The sequence below is a fragment of the Taurulus bubalis genome, assembly GCF_910589615.1.
Source record: "Taurulus bubalis genome assembly, chromosome: 7".
Lineage (NCBI taxonomy): Eukaryota > Metazoa > Chordata > Actinopteri > Perciformes > Cottidae > Taurulus > Taurulus bubalis.
In genome coordinates, this window is record NC_136595.1 from 10758335 (window position 1) to 10783413 (window position 25079).

Consider the following 25079-nt stretch of genomic DNA (forward strand, 5'->3'; position numbering starts at 1 on the left):
GCTGAGCCCTAAGCCAGGACTGCGCATGTGCGCAGTGCTGATTTCACTGTTGGTGTTTGGTGAGAGCTTTTAAAGGTTAACGGTTGCTCTGTTGACCCTTCATCAATAGTTCAAGTAACTGTACATTTACTCTACATGTCGAGGTACTTTTACTCTGATGTCTCTGATGGCCTTAGTACAGTTAATCTGCATGTTATGCTACGCCTTTTGGAATAAAACATTCGGAAAATCACAATGTTCATTTTAATTCATGCCTACCGTAATAGATTCACACATTAATTGATGACAATGGAAAATAGGAGTTTGTCTTCTTCTTCTTTATTATTTTCCCAAGATAACAGTAAATAGCAAAGGACTATGACCATATACATTTCTTTTGCATTTCTTCATCAAAATAATGCGGCTCTTCAGAAACATTGCTTGTTAAGTATTTGCAAGTCTTTCTCTATTTCTTGGTGCCTATTTACACAATGGATGTGATGCATCACAACAACAGAGGGAATGTTAACTGACTCTAAAACAATCATCACAATGCTCACTCCTACACAATGCTTTGATTGTCTCTAATTGTTAAGTAACTGATTTTATACGGTAATGTGGGTAATATCTAAAACTGCCAGCAGGTGTCGCCATCTCACCACTAGTGGGTTGTCTGCGCATTGTATCCACGCTTTGTGTCAAGTTTCTCAGAAGAAGAACATAACTGAAGAGAAAGGAAGAGTGTAACAGTGAACAGCGCCCTCATTACAACGTTGTTATAACTGTATATGTGTATTGTTATAGATGTATATGCGTATGTATATAGTGACACATTTATACAGAGAAACTTATTCTGTACTTGTTTTTTTATTTCTTATTTTAAGAGGTCAAATAATTAATAGATTACTCAAGAAAATAAATTCTATTTTTGGACATCCTGCTGGCGCTAGATGCAAAGTCAGTCGCCAGAGAGCGGTCTATCCATACCGGTCTGTGCTCCAGACCAGTTTATGGTCCAGTTAACGGTCCAGACCTTTGACTCCGCCCACTGCAGCGAGTTCTCGTCGAGGGCAAAAGAGCCAGCAGCAATCTAACGTGAGCTATCGCGAGTGGAAAAAGCGCTTCAAAAGTGGACAGAAAATAGGTGTACCTGCACAAATCTGTCTGGATTTTGCTGACACAGTTCTTGTTTAAAAAAACAAAAACATATCATTACAATTTAGAAAAATTACCGCGTCATCAGTGAGTAATAGCAGCGCCCTCTGGGGTCCGGTGGGTTGTTGACGTTTACCGTAACAACGTCAAGATGGAGGATCCGATCTTCAGTCCGCCGCTTCACAGGCAGAGACATCAATTTGTCATCGACTTTATTAAAAGGAACAAACCCCAAAAGGTACCGTCTTAATGAGAAACACACTTTACACTTTAGCTTAAAAGAAAACGTCTGTTTGTGTCACGTTTTCTGACGATAATTCAAGAGCTAACCGCTCTAGCGAACTTGGTCAACGAACCAGTAACAACTGCAGCTAACATAATTCAAGTTTTTGCATTAAATGTTTAACATTGTGAAGTAACAAACTTTAAACTACTTGGTTAATGTATTGCTTAAATGTCGAAGCCAACGTGTGTTAAACAATTAGCTGCTGTCGCTGAAACGTGCACTTGTTTTGTGGTAAAAGTAATTAGGACTGATGGTAAGTAAGCGCGAGAATACACGCGTGACAACTACCGGTACTTCCGGTTTTCAAAGTAAAGGATTAAAACACTATTATACAAACTACATGTGGAAATAAGATCAATTGGATTAAGTTATATCAAATGAATTAGCATTTTATCTGTGTCCCTTTTTACATACAAATAAATTGTGATATAAATTACTTTCTTTGATTTCGACTCTGACTCCATACAGTCAAAATCAAGCATTTTTATACAGATATGGGGACTTGCATTATGTACTACTTTCTGAAACTTGTGGTGCTGTAAAAATACAGTTTCTTGCAATTTAATACATTTGTGTTCAGGACATGTTATTTTTTTGACTATACAGACTTAAAATCATGCATGGGAGTTTACGTGTTATTTTCAGGGCCGATACCAATATAACCCTAACCCATATTGCTAATCATAGATGTAAAACATGTTATTGTCAAATAACTACACCACCTTTTTTTTTTCTTAAATGCCTTTCAGCATGCTTTTCATCCATTAAATTAAATCCTGCGAAAAAAGGCATTTCAACATTGCTCTGTCTAGGCTGACTGCTTCTTTGCATGTAAGGGAAAGGGGATGGGGGTATCGTTGCATTTTCAGCAATATCTGCTGGTTCGACAAAGCTCCGCTCGCTCACTGGAGCTCCAGTGGGCCTTCCTCAGTCCCTTTGCGTAGCATATTATAATTCTTTTAAGTATTGACCCATGTGCTGCTGCATTAAAAAGGTTGACACTTGAATTGTAATTCCTGTTAATTTTGAGGATTTCTTTTCCCACAACTGGTCCATGGTTGCACCGAGGTGAATCAAGTTATTAGCATGAATTGTTCTTCATAATGGTTTTGGGTTCTTCTTGATAAGCTTCACATAAGATTGGACTTCTCCCTCTAGCCAAGAGTGACTTTGCGCACACAATTATTTGTCCCTTCTCCTCAGGTGCTGGACTTGGGGTGCAGTGAGTGCACTCTTCTTAAACAACTGAGGTTTCACCGTGAAATGGAACTGCTGGTTGGACTCGACATCGACGGTGCCACACTGAAAAAAAAGATGTATGTATGTTTAGAAGATTGAAGGCGTGATTAACATTAACCTTTCCGCCACAGTGTATTTCATCATATCAGTTAACTCTTCATGTCAACTAAAATGTAGATTCATTTTTTTCTGAAATACAGTTGGCTTGCAATCATTTATTTGGAAAATATAATTTTGTAAAAACAATAACACAATATGATCATATATTTAAGGTCATTAAATTATTTTAGTGAACTATCACCCAGCCCTTTTTAGCATCAAGAATTGAACCGAGATGGGAAACCCTTTAAAAAAATGTATTGATCCCATCTCATAATAAATAGGGACTACTATGCTCAACATCATTTTCAAGCTTAAAAAGTGTGTTTATTGTATGTATGTGGTAGAAAAGGGGGAAAAGCCAGCTGCCTTCAATAACTGTCTTCCATCTGCTTGGTAGATGAGAGCTTGTGCTTGTGGCTGCTGTACTGCTGTGTGGATGGATAACGCGTGCGCTCTGCTTGCATGTTCTTCAGGCACGGGTTAGCTCCGATGTCAACCGACTATCTGCAACCAAGTGATGATCAGCTGCGCATTGAGCTGTACCAGGGCTCAGTCACGCAGAGGGACGCTCGCCTCAGAGGATTTGACCTGGTGACCAGTATAGAGCTGTAAGTGACTGTATTGTTAGGATTCAATGTCTTCTTGCTTTGGCGGCTACCAGTGTTAATGTTTTAGTTTCATAATGTATTATTGTCTCTTTTGTTTGTCAGGTCTCTCTATCGGTTTGGTTTTCATCTTTCTGTTTCTCCGTGCCATTAATTACTGTCTCGCCATGTTTCCCTGGCTTTCTGCAGCATAGAGCACCTCACGCTGGCTGATGTGGAGCGCTTCTCCGAGGTGGTCTTTGGGTACATGGCTCCAGTGGCAGTTATCGTCAGTACCCCAAACTTTGAGTTCAACATCCTTTTCCCTGGAAAGACGGGTTTTAGGCACTATGACCACAAGTTTGAGTGGAGCAGAGCCGAGTTCAAGTCCTGGTATGCTCGTAACACAGAGAATGTTAATAGATACACCCACCCTAAAACACTTATCCTACACAAAATCCCTCCGTAAATATTTCTAACTTTACACCACTCCTCAGGGCTCTGAAGGTGTGTTTGGATTATGGTTATGAGGTGGAGTTCACTGGTGTAGGAGAGCCACCTCCGGGCCAGCAGGAGAGCGTCGGCTTCTGCTCCCAGATCGGTGTGTTTCACCGGCTCGGGGGACGAGCGGTCTGCAACATGATGTTCTGTGATGATGCTGAGGATGAGTTTTCATACACTCTGGTGAGTGACCTTGTTTATAGATCAGTGGTTTCTGAGTGTATATATACTGTAATGTTTTCTGGTTATTATACCGAAAAGGAATACTAAATAAGACTATTTATTGATAACCAAGTGGACAGATCCCCTCCTACAAATTCAGATTATTATGAGAGATTGAAGTTGTGAACATTTTATTCATGAACTAACCTAATTAATTCAGTCTTCCCTAGAGATATCAATTTGACAATAAAGATTTGAAGAAAAAAGTCAAGCTTTTCTGGACGTGGGGTGGTAACTTTAATTCATAAGCCCCAGAACAGTGGTGAGTTTTCAAAGTGACTTTTACCTTTGTCGGCCTCTGCTGGTGGGCATCATGTAGCTCTGCGTGTAGCTTCCTGTAAGCCTGAGGCACACATACTGCCCTCTTAAAAATAGAAACTTGTAACTAACACAAAGTCAAAAACTACTTTTTAATTATAGATGAATAAACTAGCTTGTCACAGTCTGGGGTTTAGAAAAATATGTTTTTAAAGCCAGATATTTCTACATGGATCAGCAACCAATCAGCAGCAGTAAAGTGTTCTATTACGACTGGGCAATGTGGCCAAAATCCCGATATAGGTCATTTAATTTCTCTCAGTGTATATCACAATATAGCATGTTTTCTGGTAATTTGATAAATAAATAGTCTATATAAAATAACCACATCTGTGTGAATTACATACTTGATAAATAAAAAAAATACAATTTTGTCATTTTATCAAGAACTTAAGTGCAAAATAATCAGAAGTAATTGTGTATCAAGATATCTCGATATATGATTTCATCACAATATGATCACATTGAAAGATGCTGAATTCCTCAGACTACTTTCTATGAAAATCTAATATGTGATTTGTGATCCATCTTCTTCTTTTTTCTTTTTACTATATTAGCTGTACAGTAAGAACTACCCCAGCCTGCATGACAACAACATCTTGCAGAGGGTCCTGGTGACGGAGGTGTTGTCCGGGGCAGAAAAGCTGAGGAGAAAATGGGCGGAGGAGACAAATGGCGAACGGGATGCCGCTGACACACAGGCTGAGGGTGACTGGGAGGAACGCCACCGAGCGTCAGAGCAACACCTGGAGATGGAGGAGAAGCAGACAGGTGAACATCCCGTCAGGTGTTGCACCCAAAATACAATGAGCATACAAATGTGATGGGGTAGAACATCCCAGATTTCAGAAGTATTCAAAGAAGGCTCTGCACTGGTGTGTGTGTGTGTGTGTGTGTGTGTGTGTGTGTGTGTGTGTGTGTGTGTGTGTGTGTGTGTGTGTGTGTGTGTTTCGTTTGATAAGATGGAAAGTAAGAGTATAAGAAATGGGGCCAGCAAAATGTAATTTGTGTGTAAATTAAAATGTTCTCCAAAATAATGTAATTTATACTGCCAGGTTTTTTATGTTGAAATGTTTTTGGTAAGTGAAACGCATAGAAAGCATTAGGGATGAACGATTTGGGAAAATAATCTAATTGTGATTTTTTTTTTCCTCCAATATTGCAATTGCGATTTAATACATACGATTTAAATTTTTTGAATTTTATCCTCTCTTTTCCCCAACAAAACATAATGAATGATTTAAATATGACCAACACAATATTAGATACATTTAGTGTAAAATGTTCTTTCCCATTGGCTGGGCCTATTTGTTAGAATTAAATAAAAAGATGAGTGGGAGGGAATATGAATTTATTTAATCCCATCCACTTTCCACAACTCAACATAATTTATATATTTTTACACACGATAATTTACCAATGGAAAGATGTAATCTGTGCCCAAAACACTGGAGCCTCGTCCATTCATTGCGCCGTGCAGCCAGCACCATATTTGACGCGTTGTCTGTCGTGATGCAGACGTGTTTCTCCTCGTTGAGATCCCGAGCTCCGAGGTTGAAATCTCCGTCAATCAAATGGACTGTAAGACTCTGGTAAGGCTCAGCTGTGCGGCTCGACCACAGATCAGTAGTGGTAGCAAAAAAGTCCACCGTTTTAAGCTCCGTGGCGACTTTCTCTTTGCACTTTTTGTACAGCTCCGGTATGGCAGTCTGACTGAAATATGTACGGGGGGTATCCTGTACCGTTTATCAAGCGTTTTGATCAATGCCATGGACCCAGGCTTGGTCACCGGGCTGAGAGGCATCATATCTTTGGCTATGAACTCGGTTATTGCCCGAGTGATTTCCCCGTGTCGTTGTGAATTACGTTCATATGGACTGACGCTTTCAAACATTTCGGTCAGTGATCCCTGTCTTGAGGTATTTGGCTTGTCTGGCACACTGGTGCTCGGCATCTTGGCCATACAACTGTCATACGTTGATTTGTGGTGTTTTTTTAAGTGCTGGAACAAGTTTGTAATGTTACCCCGTGAAGTAGCAACAGGACTGTTTCGTGGAGCCAGAGGCCATTGCGCAACAGGTTAACGGGCCGCATGAAAAGTTGATGCAGCCGAGTTCTCCGCTCTTTCGCTCGCGTCACGTGCTGACGTTGTAATCGCGCACGTTGCGGTTAGAAAAATTGCGTTTTATCATATCGCGATATTATTGCAAATGCAATTAATCGTTCAGCCCTAGAAAGCATACAGTATGTTACCGTTTCTTTAACACATACCTCACAGCAGCAAGCGGAGCAGCAAAGAGGATTCTGGCGGAGCATCAGGAAGTTGAGGAAGAAGATCTGCTTTGGACTGATGGCCGAGGACAACAGGAGTCTTGGAAAGTGCGCAGGTTTGTTTCCTTGAGGAAGATGAGGAGGAGCAGTATTGCCACGGCGCGTTAAAAGGTCACAAAGTCGGGCCTCGTTTCTGTGGCATCTGTACTTTTGACTGGCTGTCAAGATGTTGTCTTCCAAACTGCAATATTCCTAAATCGAGCTACTTTCGCCAATGTCACTGACCTTTCCTTTGAAAAATATTTCCAAAGGTTTGGCATCTCATGGCTGCGATAAGGGTTTCATGTCATAGCGTCATCTTTTGTGCGCGCTGCCAGGTGTGTGTCTGTACCTCTGGCTGTGCTGTGGTCCGGCTGCCCCAAAGTCCGAGCCCTGGGTGGAAGCCTCAGTAACCTCAGACAGCTCCTGATGGATCACCCCGGCGTCACACTGAGCCAGGATGGCTCTGCTGTGCTCCTAAATGACCAGGAACACGGTACTCGTAACGTTCCATCAATCTGTCAATCATGTTTTTTGTGCAGAACGTAAATATGTATATGGTATATGCTTGTCAATCTGCCACAAGCAGAGCTGTAGACTGTTTAGAAAGTGTTCCCTTTTTGACAATATAACACTTTTACAAAACGACAATGACGGCAGTAACACTCCTTTTTATTCTGACGTCCAATACAAATGCAATACCTAGGGTTGCCCAGCCGATGTCCCCATTTCTTACTGTGTCAAAACGATGAACTTTTTGCACAATGGTTCACAAAACTTAGTTTCCCCAAACGCCACTCTCTACAACTGAGCCCAGTGCACCTATGAAAAGTGCATCAACAACAGACGTTGCAATGTTTCATGCACTGCTTCTATGATTGTGATAACTGATGGTTTCTGTGGTTGTGACACTGCTGCTTCATTTGTTTTATACTCCTTGAAGAAGAGGAGTATGATGATTTGGAGGACAGTGGGTATGCAGAGGCCAGGCAGTGCTCCCACAGTGTTGAGCCAGAGGAAGACTGGGATGCAAATGTTTGATCTGGAACATACCTCTTCGTTGTCAGGTGACTTGAGTTAGCATATGGTTTCCCTTGGCGACTGCTGGACTGCTCAGTCGTACCAACAATTCCCAAATGCACCGCTGAAACGTCCAATTTTAGATTAGAGGGCTTGTTTGGACTACAACTTTGTGTTATATGTAAATACCCATTGGCCCCTTAAATACATACATAAACAGTATATGTATATTTGCTAAGGCAACTGTAAATGGTACAATAAAAACTAAAAGTGAGAACATGTTTACATTGTGATTGCGGTGCATTATACGCAAGTTGAAGCACATGCTCAAGGTTTTAGATAATTTTATTCAACAGTGCAAGGTACACATTTGAAGCATCCAGCACACTTGTTCAGAAAGAAAATGTCGGCCGAGAGGACAAGTCTGTAACGGGAAACACTGGACAGCGTCAGAACATCACTTTACAGAAGAATACATGTTACAGTTTAATATACAGCTTCACAGAAGAGAAGAGACCATGTTTGTAACAACATGTTAAGTACCAAGATACCACAGTGTCACACAGGTAAAACAGATGATTTCTATCCCAAAAAAAAAACAAATCTCCAATAGTTGATATATGTTGGCCATAAAATCATACACTAAACACTGTCTTAACCATGTAGTGACACATTTTAGCAAAAATATGGCACAATATCAGCAATGACAGATTCAAAAACAAAGACGATGATATCGTTAAAGATGAGATTTTCCACAGACATTTAAACCATGCCAAAAGTAAAAAAAACACAGAATACAGTTAGTTACAAACACTGCTCAAATATCTGCTTTTAACATGGAAGTAATGAGAACATGTTTTCTACATGCAACAAGCGACATTGTTCCTTCGATGTGGTAATATTCAGATTAAAAGATGGCACAATATCAAATGAGGAAAAAGGTGTCAAGTTCAGCAAACTAACAAAAGGACGTCTTAATCATGCTGAACAGACAGAACAGAACAGTGACGTATAGTTAAAACACCATACACGGATGACACTTGTGCAGATATTGATATAACACGTACATGGATTATCTAGAAGAGGAAGTATCCTACCTCTACTATGGCTTATGACAGAAGATTACAGATACTGTACAGTCTGTTTAATAGTTATAATAAGTCTAATATTGTCTCAATATGCATAGGCCTGACAGCGTCCCAGGTAATAACAGTGTGTTGTGTACTTTGGCAAATTTGCTAATAAACTGAATAAATGGTCCTCTCAGTTGGACTTGAAAGGCAAATCGTCAACGTGCATGATGCTATCAGGCTTTCAAAACTCATCACAATTATTTTGTTTCAGATTAGACTCAATAATCATTAATGTATTGATTGTGTTGGCTAATTAGTGGTTTTAAGGCTAAATCTTAGTTAAGATGTTATAGATACAAACACAAAACTATTACTCTGGGTATTTCCTTTTTTTTTTTAAACCGGTGCTGTTGAGTATTTTCTTCATGGCAGTGGATAACTTAACTAGTCCTTCTCTGTACAATCATTAAGTGAAACAAATGGCATTATGCAACATTTACACATTAATACAACTGTTAGTACGTCACAGGATCTTCCATTTGTTCACTGATGTCGGCTTCCTGGTCAACAGGAGAGCTCGGAAAGACGTAGTCGAGTTGCAAAGCGCAGGTTTACAATAGATACATGGCTGAAACGCTGGGCATTAGATATATGCCCTTATGCAGTAATATTGATCATAGAAGCCCCTTTTTATATTCTGTATTTACTGCTCTACTAAGGCAGACAGTAGTCAATTTTTACATTTTAGGCTGAGTTGTTAACCCGAATAGAAGAAAGAAAAAGCAGATACTGTGTTTGGATAATCTTTGGTGAATTTGATGGGGAAATGTGTGTATTTACCCACAAAATTGTGTTCTCTCCACTTTCTTGTCTTTTTAAAAGTAGTTTGTTTATGAAAAATAAACTTTATTTTGATTATTTATTATAATGTATATGTCCTTAGATTACAGGAATTAAATGTATTTGTTTATCTGGGTGTCCGTCTTTACGTCTATTAATATAACTATAGTAAAATCAATATGATAATTTACAACTCAATACATTTGGGATTTGAAGGTAGCTTAATCACACCAAAGCACATGTATGTCACTAGAGTCAAAGCAAAAGAGGGAGGCTACTGAGATCTGTTAAGATAGTCAATTTAATAAACTGGATTACCAAGAGGTCAGTTCTTGTCAAAAAGTTAGATTTGAAAACTCAGTTTTGAACAAATGTTGTAACTGCATGTTGTCTTCCTACGGCAGAATAGTACTGCAGGGTTTTCTAAACTGCTTGGCAAGCTCATGAGATCAAGGGCTTCTTATGATTTACGATGAAGCAAATTGTCACATTCTCCCATTTTCTCTTTGCAAGTAGCAATAACGCATTCCTCATAAGAGAACAAATCACATCCCTCCACTCATCCAGGCTAACGGCTACTACGACTTCAAGTGGTCTTTACACACACACACACACACACACACACGCACACACACACACGCACACACACACACACACACACACACACACACACACACACACACACACACACACACACACACACACACACACACACACACACACACACACACACACACACACACACACACACACACACACACACACACACACACACACACACACACACACAGCTCAGGTCTGAGGCCTCGTCTTTGTAGTAAAACATTCTCAACTTCAAAACACCAGCGGCTGTCAGAGTGCCAACAACTACAATGTTTTTAGCAGCTTATAGGCGGATATTAAAAAGAGCATCCTATTTGAAAAGGAAGTCCAAAACAAACACTGAGAGACTAAAGGAATGTATTGAAAGCGCGTTGCATACTCTTCTTCAGTGTAGATTTCAGTGCGTTCTGATGACACACGCACACACACACAGCCTGTCCCAGTGTCCTCCATTAGAGAGAAAAGGTCATTGTTTTCTTCCATTTCCCAACCATTGGTTTGAATGCTGGGTGATAAGGTTGACCTCAAACCGATGAGGCTAATCTCACCCAGAACATGGAGGAGTGGACACTGTCAGTTCCATACATGTTAATAATCTGGCCAATGCGTCTTTTCCCTTCATATCTGTACGTTTCCCCCGAGGTAATAAAGGTGTACCTCTCCATCATGGAGCTACAGTGTCCTTCAGGACATTTGGACACAGGAGGGCACTGTTGGAAGGTCAGACAGAGTGCTGATCAGGTGATGTGTGTGCTGTAGGAATGCAGATTGAAATTGACACAGCCTTGCCTCCAGTTTTGTTTTTTTGGAAGCGCGTCAGTCCACCTCCGAGAGGCTGCAGGTCTAACGCTTTATCACCACCTGCTCGTACGCTCCAGCGCCCACCCTGGGATAACGAGAAAAGACAGTATTAGCAACCCAATGTAACATCTGGCACATAACTTACGATGAATCAATCACTCCATCTTTCAATACAGTGTCGTGAGGCCCTGCAGTGGGTATCGGGCTGTGCTTTTGTAGTCTACTGGGCACCATGACAGACGACACCATTCTGTAATCCTGACACAATTTACTTGTAAACTGCCTTTAACTTTCACCCAAACAAAGAGCAGATACTTGACATCTAATATCTACGTTGTGTCTGCATAAGCTAACCTTGCGTCTGGCTCCACTGGTTCGATAGGTGGTATCTTCTTAACGGCAGTAGTCCAGTGTTATCCCTACTTATCTAGCTCCACTTGTATAACCAGTAACTATTCGTAAGACATCAGTAAAGGTTTCACACTACTGTCAGACCTTGTGTGCCCTTTAAAGTGGCCTTGAATCCTTTTCTCCCCCAAGCAAACAGCAGATACTCTGCAGCATGACACAGCTTTATATCAACATTGTGAGATGTTGAATACAAACCACAAATGTCAACCTCATGGTGGTGCTAGAGGAAAGGCCTATTATAAAAATATAACAATCCATCTCCTAGTTGTGGATGTGTTGGCCCAACCCTGAGACGTTTATTATCATACTTATTCCCATCTGGAAATAAAAGCTGAAACGGTAAAGTAAAAAGTCTCTGAGACAGCAGTTTTTGTACTGTTCTCCAGAGAAAGTTTAAAGTGCTGATAATGGTTGAATCTTTGGCTCCGTCTTCTATGAGAAACAAATCATTGAATCTGAGCGAAGTCCAGTGAGCATCCCATACTCACCGTGTGGGAAGGTGATGGCTTCCAAGGGCCGTGCTTCCCCCGGGGCCGACGAACAGACGCAAGCCTTCCTCTGGAACAGACAGCATCGTGGTAACATTTGGTCAGTACAGAGTACCCACAATCCTCCTGCATAATTATTGTCATGAGGAGCAGCCAGTTGCTAGGCAATCTAAAAATAATCATGTATTGACAGCAGCTTTCTTTTCCTAGATATGAGCTGGATGAGACCTTGGAAAGAAAAACAATGCCCCACTCCTCAAAGTACTCAGACTGACACGTTAATTATTGTGTTCTGCAAAGTAGCTGTGTGTGCACACGCACGCACACGCACGCACACGCACGCACACGCACGCACACGCACGCACACGCACGCCCGCACACGCACACCTCTTTTTGATTAGTTGATAGTCAGAAAATTTGTTGGCAACTATTTTGATAATTGATTTCATGTTTGAGTACATTTAAGCAAAAATCCAAACATGTGTTGATGCCAGCTTCCTAAATATAAATATTTTCAGTTTTTTATTTTTGCAATTGAGAAAATTTTAAATTTCTGACATTAGACACAATACAATAATTATGTAAATGATTGTTAGATGCAGCCCTAGTTAATTTAGTGTATTTATAGTATATATACAGTAAAAAATTAAAACACAAAATATGCACATCTGGAACCAGCAAATTTGTGGCTTTTTTTACTTCATAAATGACTTTCCTTGAGTCGATACAAGAAGGAGGGAAACTTCGGCCTGGGATCAAACTTATTGACATTCAAAATAATTAAACCCTGCAGATAGACTATACAAAAACACTTTATTATTTCTCTGGATGTGTAGCTCACCTTCAGCACTGGAGTCCAGCAGGCTGGGAGTAAAGTCTTGACTCTGGAGGATCTTCTCTACAACATCGTCGGCATCCACCCGCGTGTCGTCCATTCTCTTTAGCTGAGACTCCATGGAGTCCTGCTTCACAGGGTGTCTGAGGAGAGGATACAAGAGTCAGTTTGTCTATTTCACCAACAATGGCTTCCACTGCTAGATGAAAATGATCTTCTATCATACTGAATCTACGTTTCATTTAGTGGTAAGAAGGGATGTGGTCAATCAGTAAGCCGAGGGGTTCCAGCTAAGCAGAAGGAAATTATGTCTGTTTTTAGTAGAATAGATTTCTCTCACTGTGGCGGCTGCCTACCAGCGCCTCTTAAGATTACCACATGACACATTAGATATAATTTGTTTAAGCTAAACAAGAACATGAGTTTAAAAACAGACATGTGGTTTCACAAGGGTACATGAGCCGGTTAGGTTGACTTTATTATCTGACGCAGTGACTTCCTGGACTCTTTGTCCCTGTGAGGTTCGTCAGTGTAGCTTGGTTTTTACATGTACAAATATGAGAGTGGTATGGTTTTTCTCCTCTTATTCTCTGCAAGAAAGAAAAGGCAAATTTACCTAAATTAATATCTGAATAAAGTAAAACATGCCACAGTGTCTGAGGTAATAATCACGTAAGAAATACAGAACTAAATGCTGGTCTTCAAAGAGGTTGGCTGAATATAAAGTGCACCTTAAACCAAAAAGCACTTAAAACCGTCCCCCGTCTTGAGTTGGAGAAGCTACTCTGCTCGAGTTGTGTTTGGACATTTCTAGATTTCACAAACACAATGACTAACATTTTAAAGAATACAAAGAGCCCCTATTGACACCACATAATGAAACCAGACTCTTCCACTGCTCTGCCTCGCTGCTTTCTACTGCATGACAGCTGCTTCCTTAAATGTGCAAGTCTCAGGTGTGTTTATTTCTAAAGTTTGCTAACTTCCTAAAAAGAACTGCTGTGTTTTGTGCTCATCGCCTACAATAAAGAGATTACCACGACTTGCTGCTTCCTCTTCATTAAACAGAACCATGACAATGATTACTATCTGGATGTACGTTTCATGAAATACATTTCTTTACTTGATAAATTACCTATTGAGGCGTTCACAGGACGAGGCGCTCCTCACTGGTGTACCAGTTGGGTTGCTAGTGGTGGCGTTGGGGACTGGGTGTTCAGGTAGAGCAGGACAGGGTCTGGAGTCTCGGTCCCGGTCCTCGCTGGGCTCCGGGATGCTGCCGATGCCCGTTGAGGCGCTGCCAACTGAATGGTTTCTCCGGTGGCTAAACTCTGACATGCTGGAGGAGCGGGAGTGACCGGTGCTGTATCCTGAGATGGATGGAAAAGATTTTATACTATTTTATTATTATTATATTATTAATAATATTATTATTATATTAGTATTCTCTCAAAAGTTAGTAAAAATGTATCTTTGACCAGAAGCTCTTCATATTGGATATAATGAGAAGCAAATTGTCAAAGATTTGTACTTATAATTATAAAGGTGTATTCCAGCTCAATACTACTTCCTCATGAATTAGTAAAAACAATTCTGGAGTGTAATGCATTTGTGCTTTCAAGATTTCTGTATTTACAACAATGCTTTGCAATTAATTTCAGCTGTCAGCCTTTAATTGCTAAATTTTCTGCAGGTTAGTTATTATTAGTCTTATCTGGGCATCAGTTCTTTACAGCCATGGAAGGGCATACTTCACAAAAAACAAAATATGAGGCAGGAAATACGTCTTTAAATAAAAAAAATTGGAGGACCATTAGAGCTGCTCTCAGTGCATCCTTCTACTTCCCCTGATCTTTTATTACAGTCATCTGATCTGCCTGTAATGGATACTCGAGCCATAGGTTTCAACAGCTCTGGCGATTCAATGGAACATAATTGTACCACTTCCCTCCTCTTTAGTCAGAAGTGTTTTGTGCATTATGTCGTTGACACTGGTAACAACAAGTTTGAATTATGTCACTCAACAATCCAGCTTTGACAGCCACAGACATATTACATATAATTTACATCCAAAAAACGGTCTATATGATTGCCTGCCATCAATGTCAGGTCAATAACAGTAAATATACAATAAAAACTTCAGATTGTTTCCCCGTACCTGAGAGTTTGGACTGTTGGCTGGCGTAGCTGGATGTTCGGGAGTGACCGCACCCCCCAAGTTCATCAGAAACAACAGGACACTTCCCTTCTCGACTCTCTGCTACATGAGAAAGACCAGAAGAAAAGACGAACGGGATGACAAAAGCAGGAAAGCGCTACAAGTTTCTGTTCTACTATGGAACGGCCATCATTTAAGTAAAAAACGCTACATGTCAAGGTTTTCTTATGCTTCCTCAAATAGTCCGAAAGAAACTGGCCAAAGAAGCACGAAATCTGTAAAGACCCACGCTTTGTACTTGTTTACTACCATAGCTCCTTCTCAGCTCAATGCACCAGATGTGTGGCACAAAATGAAGGACTAGCTGAACAAAATAATTCAACGTGAACTTATGAAGTGTAAATTTGTGGTTATATGCGCTCAACCAAAATTAAAACAGGAACACAGAAAAACTTCTCATACTGCAACACCACAGGTTCCTTTTGTAAATAATCAAGTGTACTTGACATACTGTTCTCTTAGACAGACATGACCAGATATTTCCGGCCCCTGATTCTTTATAAAGCACCTGCTCGTATGAAAGAGATCTCTGTTGTCGTTTTGATCGAGACCAGACATTAAACTTAGCTTACGTCTTGTTACATGTAGACTGATTGGTGTTACTAGCCGGTGATTTGTTGCTTATTTCTACAAACAGAAGAAGAAAAAATCCCGCTGCCTCCCACACTGTCCCTTCCTTCAGCATCCCTGAATTAATGAGCGACTGACCACAGTTGGTATGTATCTGAAAACATGAGTAGATCTGTCTGTAGCAAAAATAAACGCATTTAAAAGGAATTATTATTCAATACTATTAAAATATGTTTCCCATGATAACAACAGCATCAGACAAAGAGGGGAATCAACAAGCTAAATTATTTGACAACTGAGAGGCAACTGTATGTACAATCGTGTCTTGAGGTTTAACCTTTTTAAAAACATGTGCAGCAACATGAACACGTGTGCCACCATTTTAATGTGAAGAAAAAACCTGAGCTGGAAGAACAGTTCAGAGTGCAAATGTCTGCAGGAAAGGAAGGAAAGGCTTCTGCCGCACAACAGAAATAAAGACACCATTTCCAGAGACATTAACCCTGAATCCTTTTTGGCCCACTTTTTAAAGTTTACAGGTTACACTGACCTATGCATCCAAGAATTCACAGAATATCTCAATGTATTATTTGTCACACTCCAACATGTCTTGGAGGATAAGCATACAGGAATATATTATCACAAAAGACCATTTGAATTAATACTGCTCACACACACACACACACACACACACACACACACACACACACAAGATGATGCTGATGAAAAGAGCATCGTCTTCAGCAGACATATCGTGCACATGCAAACACACAACCCCCTAGACAGACACGCACACACACATACACACTCCTATTTTTAACCATGCGAGAGCCTACAGGATGGAGCAGATTGCAGCTAATCTCAAAGAGAACTAGTTTAAATTATACATGAAAGAGCTGTGCTACATTCTGAAGCTTCCAGGAGGAACAACACTGCAATGTGTTCACACATGGAGAAACACACACAGAACAAGAGACATGGGGCTGAAACACGGGAGAGAAATGTAGCAGAAAGGGGCAGCTGGGAAATAAATATGTTCATAGTGCTGGATGGGAGATGAATAGCAGTTACATAAAGTATGTGCATCATGTGTAGCGTGCAAACACACAAAACTAAATCGGTCTGCATTTTTACTGCTGATGTAAGTTGCTAAACTCTGTGACAAACAAAGTTTTCCCTCGTGTAATAAAAGCTATTCATTCACCAGTGTGGAAACTTTTAATAGTGTAAGCAACACGCAATGGTCGGTTTGCATTAGCAGCAACTGCTAGGTGTGATTTCAAAGTTGTTACTGTAGCGACACGAGTGTGGGGTGGAGTATGTCAAGCAGTCATTAAATCACAGGTTATGCCATAGTTAAATCTGTTAGCAATGCTATTCATTTCTTTAATTACTGCAAAAGATTATATAAAGCAATGATTTATTAAATATAACAGGATTATATCAGATGGTACTACTTACAATTCGTACTCTCTCCCCAATTTAAATTTGGCCAGTAAACTTGGATTATAACCACTCTAACCCTAGAAGTGTAACCAAATAGTTTTTAACGCTGTTGGTTCGATTGGATAGAAAATATGATAGAAATTGACACTTCAACAACCAGTGCTGAGGTGATGTTAAGCAACTCTCCTCATTCACAGTGAGTTTACACAGCTAAACTGGAAATAAGTTTTGTCGTGGTCAAGATGTTGGAAGGAATATTTCATCTTCTATGTCATTCCAATGTAAATCTACCTAAATTATTAGCAGGAGCTAAATATAGCAAAGGAAAGCAGAGCGGTTGTGACACTGTCTGTTAAATAATTCAAAAATCATAAATGTGGCGTTCATTTGTGAAGATTATTTTGCTGAACAAAACTGGTCAGTATCCTAAACTTGTGTTTCCCACAGATTATTTTATGCAATAATCTAAAATCCAGTGGAAAGTCCTATCTGCTTTTTGTCGAGGGAACCAGAGCGATGCCAACCTCCGATTTGGCCTAGAAAAATACATCATCCCTGACCCACTCCATGGGGAGTGTGCTCCATCAGGTAAACGTTTGGAAAAGCCAGTGGGATGACTAAGCAGGCCAGAGGAATAGTGTGGTGAGGTTTCTCTTACCAGAACCCTTCTGTGAGTCCCCGCCCCGCCTCTCCTCCAGCAGGCTCTCTCCATCCCCCTGGATCCCGATCACTGTGGCCGTGGAGGGCGGCCTTGTGACACAGGGAAGACAATCAGGCCTTTTCTCCTGTCTTGTATTTCAATGTGTCACTTGTTTAGGAATACAAAGCAAGGTGAGAGGGAGGGATGACTAACACATTAGGTTTAAACTAAGGAAAATACCATTATGTTAGGTTTAAAAGCCAAGGCTAAAAAGTGAATATACTGGAGACACTTAATATTTAAATACATGCTGCAATAAAAGAAGATGCAGCTTTTGGCATTTACATACAGGCTACCGAATAATTTCTAGGTCAAATCTTGCCCTTGGGTGAAGCAGCTTTTTCCTCTCTGTACTGACACACTTTCACTGAAATCATAATTATACTAGTATAACAACGTACAATTTATCACATGCAGGATGAAATAAATCAGGGCTTTTGACATGTGAAAGTCTGATTAGCCAACAGGTCTTTAGTCTTGCGTATATCTGAATCATTTGATTCCCATGAAACTTTCCCAAGTCTGTCGTGCCACACTAACGGCAGCATTCTTGGAGCAGCTCCAAAACAAATGCAATCAGCAGGAGATTTGACGTCATAACTATGGCACAGAAACAAATAATTTGTTTCTAAGACTGGCAGTATTTGATAGTGGTAGTAGAGATACAGACAGGAAAAAGAGGGGGTTCGGATAGAGAAAAGGAGAACACTGTTTTAAATTACTGTCCGGTCCAGGACAGTTATGTCTAAATCTTGGCACGCTCATAGTCGAGCAAAGGCCGACTAGAAAATAGTTAAATTCTAAAGCTTTGTTCGACCAAAGCTTCTGCAATTAAACAGCATTATGACTCACATTTTATGGTTAAGAATCCTAAGTGACTGAACTACAGTCAGCTGACATCATTCCTGACACTCTTAGTACAGACTATGAACTGCAGCCCAAAGCAGATTTTTCACCGTACTAAAGTGGAAAGTTATCACTTTCACTTACGTTTTAAAACAGGGATCCCCTGACATGAGCTGTGTACTGATGATGACCTAAGAAGAGAAAAAGAGACTTGTTAATTGATTCAGATTTGCTTTGCACCCAAGGTTTCTACTAGCCCGGATTATTGGTTTAAAGGAAAACAAGTTAAGGTGTTTTTGGTCCATGCATAGTTGTTCCAAATCTACAAGAATCAAGAAATAAATTAAAACAGTCACTGGAGAACTGGAGATTAATATCTCATCTTTTAAAAAAAGAAAACATGGGGTGAGGCGGATAATTATCTATTTTTGCCTTTTTGTTCATTAGCTTTGTCACAAATTAGAGACCGTTATACACGATATGGAGCAGAAAATATAAAAAATACAATCATTTATGGCTACAATCTAATGGATTAACTGGCAACGTAGCCATTTTTGTGACAAGCTATCCTTAATGTTTATGCAAACAAAACATTCGAGTTGAGAAAAACACCATGCTTGTATTCAAAACACTAAGATTTCCTCCTAAAGAAGTAAAATGAGACTGATGTGAATGCGTTGCCGTAGCTTCAATGTTACCTTGAGAATGGAGTTATCCTGACGAGTATTTTTGGTATCGTAGCCTTCCAGCAGACATCTGCGAGTTGTATTCCCTGAGCCGGCAAACTCTGCTAAATTCAAATCTGCAAAACCAAGCTGAAGAAGAAAAACGACACTGGGTGAACTTTGTTTTCTCTCAGGAGGCCGGTGTTTTTGACCAGTCAGCACTTTGACAATCTCTAGATGTGAAACGACAGCAGTGAGGAAATGAGAGAAACTGAACAGAATTAGCACATTTTAAAACTTTTTCCTCTAATGGCAAGCAGGTAATATTAAAAGTGAAAATGGCTTTTTATCTCGTCTAGAAAGTCTACAAGAAAAAATGTAGCATGCTCAGTAAATAATTACTTGTAAACAGTGAAAGAGAGACTAAGTGACAGGATGAGCCAACCTGCAGGCAGCAAAGGCCATCTGTGTGCTACGGGCTCACATGGATATCTACAAAAATATGGCTGATTACTGTAAATCTACGTGACCTGGAGGTCGGGTTAGGAAATGGGGGTTGGATGACGCAAGCATGGGCGGAATTACCTTTGCATATGCCTTCCCCCCTTTCAGCTCCTGGAAAAGAGAATAATAAACATCTAAATTAAACATCTCAATGTATGCTTCATTCAAACATGATTAGGTTTAAAAATAAAACAAGTGATCACCATCTCCCTGTCAAATGTGTTTGAAATGTATTCAAACTCCAAAATTCTGGGATGGGAAAAGAACGTTTAATTGAATGTTTTAGCTCCGTACAAATCCAGATACTGATTTACATGCTCCAGACCAGGCACCATAAACGGTAAGTCTCCTTACGCGTTTTATTGACCCTTTTAAGACTAAAAACGTACTAAATTATTACTGGTCTGGTAAACGATGACAATATTGCATATATGCTACTTTGCAATAGGTAATGGCTTGACATTTTAAAGTTCAAATCCAAAATACCGGAAAAGGGAGCCACCGGTGAAGGCAAATATTTTGTTTCTGGGTACTTGACACGCTCCGTGTTCTAAAACAAAGACGGCAGGGCACACCACAAACAGCTTGCAGCTACAGTGAGGAAACACAAGATGCATTTTCACCAGGAAGGCTTATTCAGGTTCATCCATTCCGTTGGTTTTACTGTTTTTTTTAACCTCATGTCGTAAAAACTATGCAACGTGACATGATTAAACAGAGGACAGAAAAGGACAAAGATTTCGCTGTGATGAGTCGGTTTTCTTTGGAATGCTGTGTTTGCTGACTGCCACTTTACAGTTCATATTTCCCTCTCAAGTTTCAATTTGCTGCATAAAAGGTGAACGTAACCAAGACCGGAATTTGACCCAGGTACAGCAATTCTGCTGGAAAAGATGAGACACTCCTCTTTTCTGCTTCCTTGTTTTTACAGACATGAACAAAAGCCTTCATTTTTTTTTATACAATCCTCGCCTGACGCGTCTTTAACCTGAGCCATGTCATCCACATGCAAAGCATCGCATTATGGATCAACTATGTAAGTGTATTGATATCTGAAGTGGGATATCTGGACCACAGTGGCTTCATACGGTACCTTTCTGACAGACACGCGGCACACACAAGGGTCCAGCACCCCGGTCCCTGCATTGGCACTCATCTTGCAGGGGAAAGAGAGCCGCTTCCTCCATCGAACACAGTTGGCCTGCACCGACTCCCTGTGTGAGGGAAAAATCACGCAAACTTAGTCCATCTTTAGGCACTCTGTTTGGTCAGATATAATGAACGTGTACATGTTGAAGTCTAAAAGGCTAATTTATAATTGGATGTTAGACATCTTGGGTCGAGATTGGTGCAGAAACTGGCACGGTTTGAGATGAAGCTCAATCATTTGAGATGTCTCTGAACAATTGAAAAACTTGCTCATTTCCTTTTGCGGTTTGAGAAACTCACATTATAACCTCTAATGGTTTGGCTGCGTATCAGAATTATAATGCATCATATATTATACATGGGAAAGCATATTTATTACAATAAACAGAAAGAAAATGAAAGAAAGCCGGCATAGATTAGCTGAACTGTTTCGTAGCTGTAGAACTTCTTCTTTGACCAAATGGTTTTCAGATTTAAAATCTAAAACTTTATTGTATTGTTTTTGGGAGAGGTTTTTGTGTGCCGTTTATGTGAGAATGTTGGCTGCTTTTATAAAATGACAGAATGGTTGGGAAAGAAATATTATGACAATTATTTTTAACAAAGATTTGTTTTAATTATAGATCAGATTTTTGTTAGATAATTACCATTAATTCACTCCTTTGTCACTTGTTTTTGCCGCCCTGATAACATTCCTAAGCTGTGAAAGCACAATTTAATTTCTTTAAGTTTAATATCATTATTACATAACAATTAAAGCCACTTAGGTTGAATAACTAGTGGATTAACAATCCTCCAGTCTCTCTCCATCTTCAGGCTAAATTGCCAATGTACATTTTCTAATATGTAATAAACAAGCAAATTAATCCCAGCCCTGTTTTCACCTGTGGTTCATTTGGCTGCTGAACCCAAAAGGTTGCGGCGGCAGGTGTAGCTCGTATTGCTCACGAGAGTAAAAAAGAAACGCATGCACACGCATCCTCTGCCAATAACTAGAAGATAAAATCAAATGAGAGTGAGGCGTAGCCTACTCTCAGTGAGCAGACGAGATGAAGTGAAACAGAAAAGAGCGCGTATGCGTGGGCAGCATCACGATACCCCAGATGGCCTCTTTCACTGGCATCCTCTCCTCTCCCACTCACCAAACCAACTCCCTTCTGTCAAGACAGCCCACATGCCATTCATTTAGATCAGCTTTGCTGGATTTAAATACAAGCAGAGCTGGTGGTTTTCTTCTCAAATGCAACATGTCAAAACATTTGACAACAGTTTGCATCTGAAACAGTGACAAAAAAAAGATAAAAACCAGGGATACAAACAGAAATGTCTGTGCCAGACGTGTCGACAACATAAAACTAAAGACTAAAATGATTACTAGGGTGTGCAGATCCCTGTTAAGACCGTTAAGGCTGACTGAACACACAGGCCAGAGTTGTGCATGGCATCCCTGCCTGACGATAAATACAAAGCACCAGATGCGTGACTAATGTTTTACAAACGCTGACTCCATCCCGGGGTTGATACATTTCAGAGTGAACTCCCAGAGACGGAGAGGGAACCTCCCGCCAGCTGGACGCTGCACTCTTTGAGAATCCTAGCTCGATTGCATGTAGTGGAACGCACAGCACTTCCCAGCACAGCAAAATCCTAGTAGTGAGTGCGAGTAAGTCTGGTTTTAAGCACATGCAGAGGTCATCTCTCTGATCTCTATAGATGGGTCAGATATGTTGCTAAACTACAGCTGCTCTCCTTTTAACAGGCAGATGTGGTCAGGCTTCAGGCAGAACCTCTCTCACAAAACACACAGAAAACACATCTTATTTGACATGACTTTGGTGCAGGGTCTTCCCTTGTCTAGCATCAATGAAATGATCAAATCGGAATTTGTCTCAAAAGAAAAACGTTATACTTATAGAACAAGAAAAACTGGTTTTGGGCAGAAACAATGCAGCAGCCGTGATGACAAGCCACACCAAAGGAAAAGAAAGGCTCATAAAACAATCGTCCTCACTTCCTTTTACAATCGAGTGAGTCAAAAGGAACGTTGAAGTTTGCAGGTCTAACAAACACAACCGCCACAGAAACATTTTATTTAACGACACTCAAGACTCGTGACTGCAAATTCCTCGAGCTAAAACATCTAAAAGAGCCAGAACACGATGTTTTAATTAAAATCTCAACCACATGAGATCCATGTTTGTCTGGGTTGAGGGCTTAAAGAACCATTTTACAGTGTTTCTTCCATTTCATTTAGCTGCTTACATGTGACAAAATGTATAAAGAAAATGGCAGCTATATTAAAATTACCTAAATGTCAAGACCTTAGAAGTATCCTGATTAATAAAGTCTGACAGATTGGGGCTTTCCAGCCCTTTTATAAGAGCTACTTACTGAAGAGCAAACAGAGGGCTTGTTATATAATCTGGGTGAAGCCATCTAATCCCTCCAGTTTCACTCCATTAAAATGCTTTCCCCCTTTGTCCAATGTCAAAAGCCAGTTTTATTTAATGTTTTAGGTATCAGTGTGAACCTAAAACTAGTTCCAGACAGAGGATATGACCGTCTCTTGACCGCGTTACAGTTCATTAAATATCTATGTATCGGTCTTAGATTGTTGTGGGTTTTAGATGGTTGGTTGTAAAAAAAAAAAGCAATATGAAGACGTCACCTTGGAAACTCATGGGCATGTTTTAGATCAAATGACTAATCACTTATTTGAAAGAATAATTCAGCATTAACAAATGGAAGAAAAAAAAGAAAAAAAAGGCACAGATTGATAAAAGCCACTTTAAGTGAACTAAAAAGCACAGAACCGGTTTCAGAGGGGATGAAGGTATTTGCTTGTCTCAACTTGACAGCAAAAATGTCTTTAGCATAACACGTCGATGTGTCTCCAGGGTGAATGAAGGCATGGGGTCATTTTCTGTTTCTCTTCAAACTATTTAGTATGCACTATGTCAGTTTCCTTTATTTAAAAATAATAATACAACTAAGCTAATGTACTGTTTCAGTTGCCATATAGTGAGACACAAACATGGTGTCACACTAATTTAAAGGAAGATATGCCCAAGAATGAGACAGAACTAATTTGGGACAGCATATGCTGAATATGTGTTTTAGAGGTTTAAAACAATGCACTGTCCTTGCATGTGCTCGCTCAAGTCTAATCAATAACACCTGGATAAAGTAAGACGACTAAACACCGACTTCAGTGACAGGTTTGTGACAGGCCGCCCATCACATTAATGACGCAATTGATTAAACACCAGACATCGTATTCAGCTTTATGACAAGTCAGCTGGCTCCTTAAAGCATAGTAATCAATCCCACAACCAGCGAGGAAGTTATAGCCTCCAGACCCGGTGAAACGTAACCCGGTGTCGCGTGCAACACGACCAGAACGTGGGCTCACGTGAGGGAATATTTAAGAGCACGCATTGCCACTCGTGCTCGAGTTTGTTTCCCTCCCGGTCGACGTTAAACATGTCGGTTACATTCCTGCCTCCGTCGGTAGCTTCGACTGGAAGGTTACGAGTCATTTGAACGCCGTTACAGCCGCTAACAGCTGACCCACGGCCGCTAGTTTCTCACGCCGTGTCGTCGCGTGCTGAAGCTCCTCGGCTAGAAGGAAACTCCACGCCAGAGAAAGCCGTTACCGTGATACACTCGGTGTGTTTAATGAGCCCGTGAACACCAGACCGCCTCACCGTGAAGACTCCTCCGAGAACCCGCCGTCCAGCAGCCGGACTTTACAGAAAAGGACACCGTTGACGAAGGGGACCGACGAGAGCTCGTCCAGCTCGAAGTCCACCTTAAACTTGAATTTCTTCTTCTTCATCATCATTAAATCCATACACTGATTCAGTACACTTGAGAAGGCGCTCGTATCCCGCTCGTCGCTGACATTACAGCCCCATTGTGTTGTTGTGCTGTGGGAGGATGGCGGCGGAGATGCTGGTGACAACGGTCAAATCAGAACCTGGCTGAGGCGACGTGGAAGAGCTGCTTCCGCTTGTGGAGTTTCAAAATAAAAGAGTATGCTTTGAAACCCTAATAAAACTAATAAACACTCATTATTTAAAACAAATACCAGTGATGGAAGAAGTTTTCAGATATGTTAGTTAAGTAAAAATAGCAATACTACAGTATATACATACTTTAAGTAAATGGACTTAAGTATTAGCATCAAACCTTACTCGTCATGCAGAATATCA

The 25079-nt window shown here is 40.4% G+C and overlaps 2 protein-coding genes across 2 annotated transcripts; one reads left to right on the forward strand and one right to left on the reverse strand.

The window, feature by feature from the left end:
* Nucleotides 1-1285: 1285 nt before the first annotated feature.
* Nucleotides 1286-7737, forward strand: henmt1 (HEN methyltransferase 1; the record flags this gene model as incomplete). Its single annotated transcript, XM_079221548.1, has 10 exons — nt 1286-1372; nt 2624-2736; nt 3235-3369; nt 3556-3738; nt 3843-4029; nt 4944-5157; nt 5905-5978; nt 6665-6765; nt 7035-7192; nt 7640-7737. The coding sequence occupies 10 exons, from the start codon at nt 1286-1288 to the stop codon at nt 7735-7737; spliced, it is 1350 nt and encodes a 449-aa protein (XP_079077674.1).
* Nucleotides 7738-10446: 2709 nt separating this feature from the next.
* fam102bb (family with sequence similarity 102 member Bb) lies at nt 10447-24718 on the reverse strand (the record flags this gene model as incomplete). The annotated part of the gene is made up of 11 exons (XM_079221088.1): nt 10447-11118; nt 11933-12002; nt 12774-12910; nt 13903-14137; nt 14926-15027; nt 17660-17751; nt 18692-18738; nt 19246-19362; nt 19798-19827; nt 20810-20930; nt 24573-24718. 11 exons carry the CDS (start codon nt 24716-24718, stop codon nt 11076-11078), a joined length of 1140 nt encoding a protein of 379 aa, XP_079077214.1. The 3' UTR covers nt 10447-11075.
* Nucleotides 24719-25079: the final 361 nt, after the last annotated feature.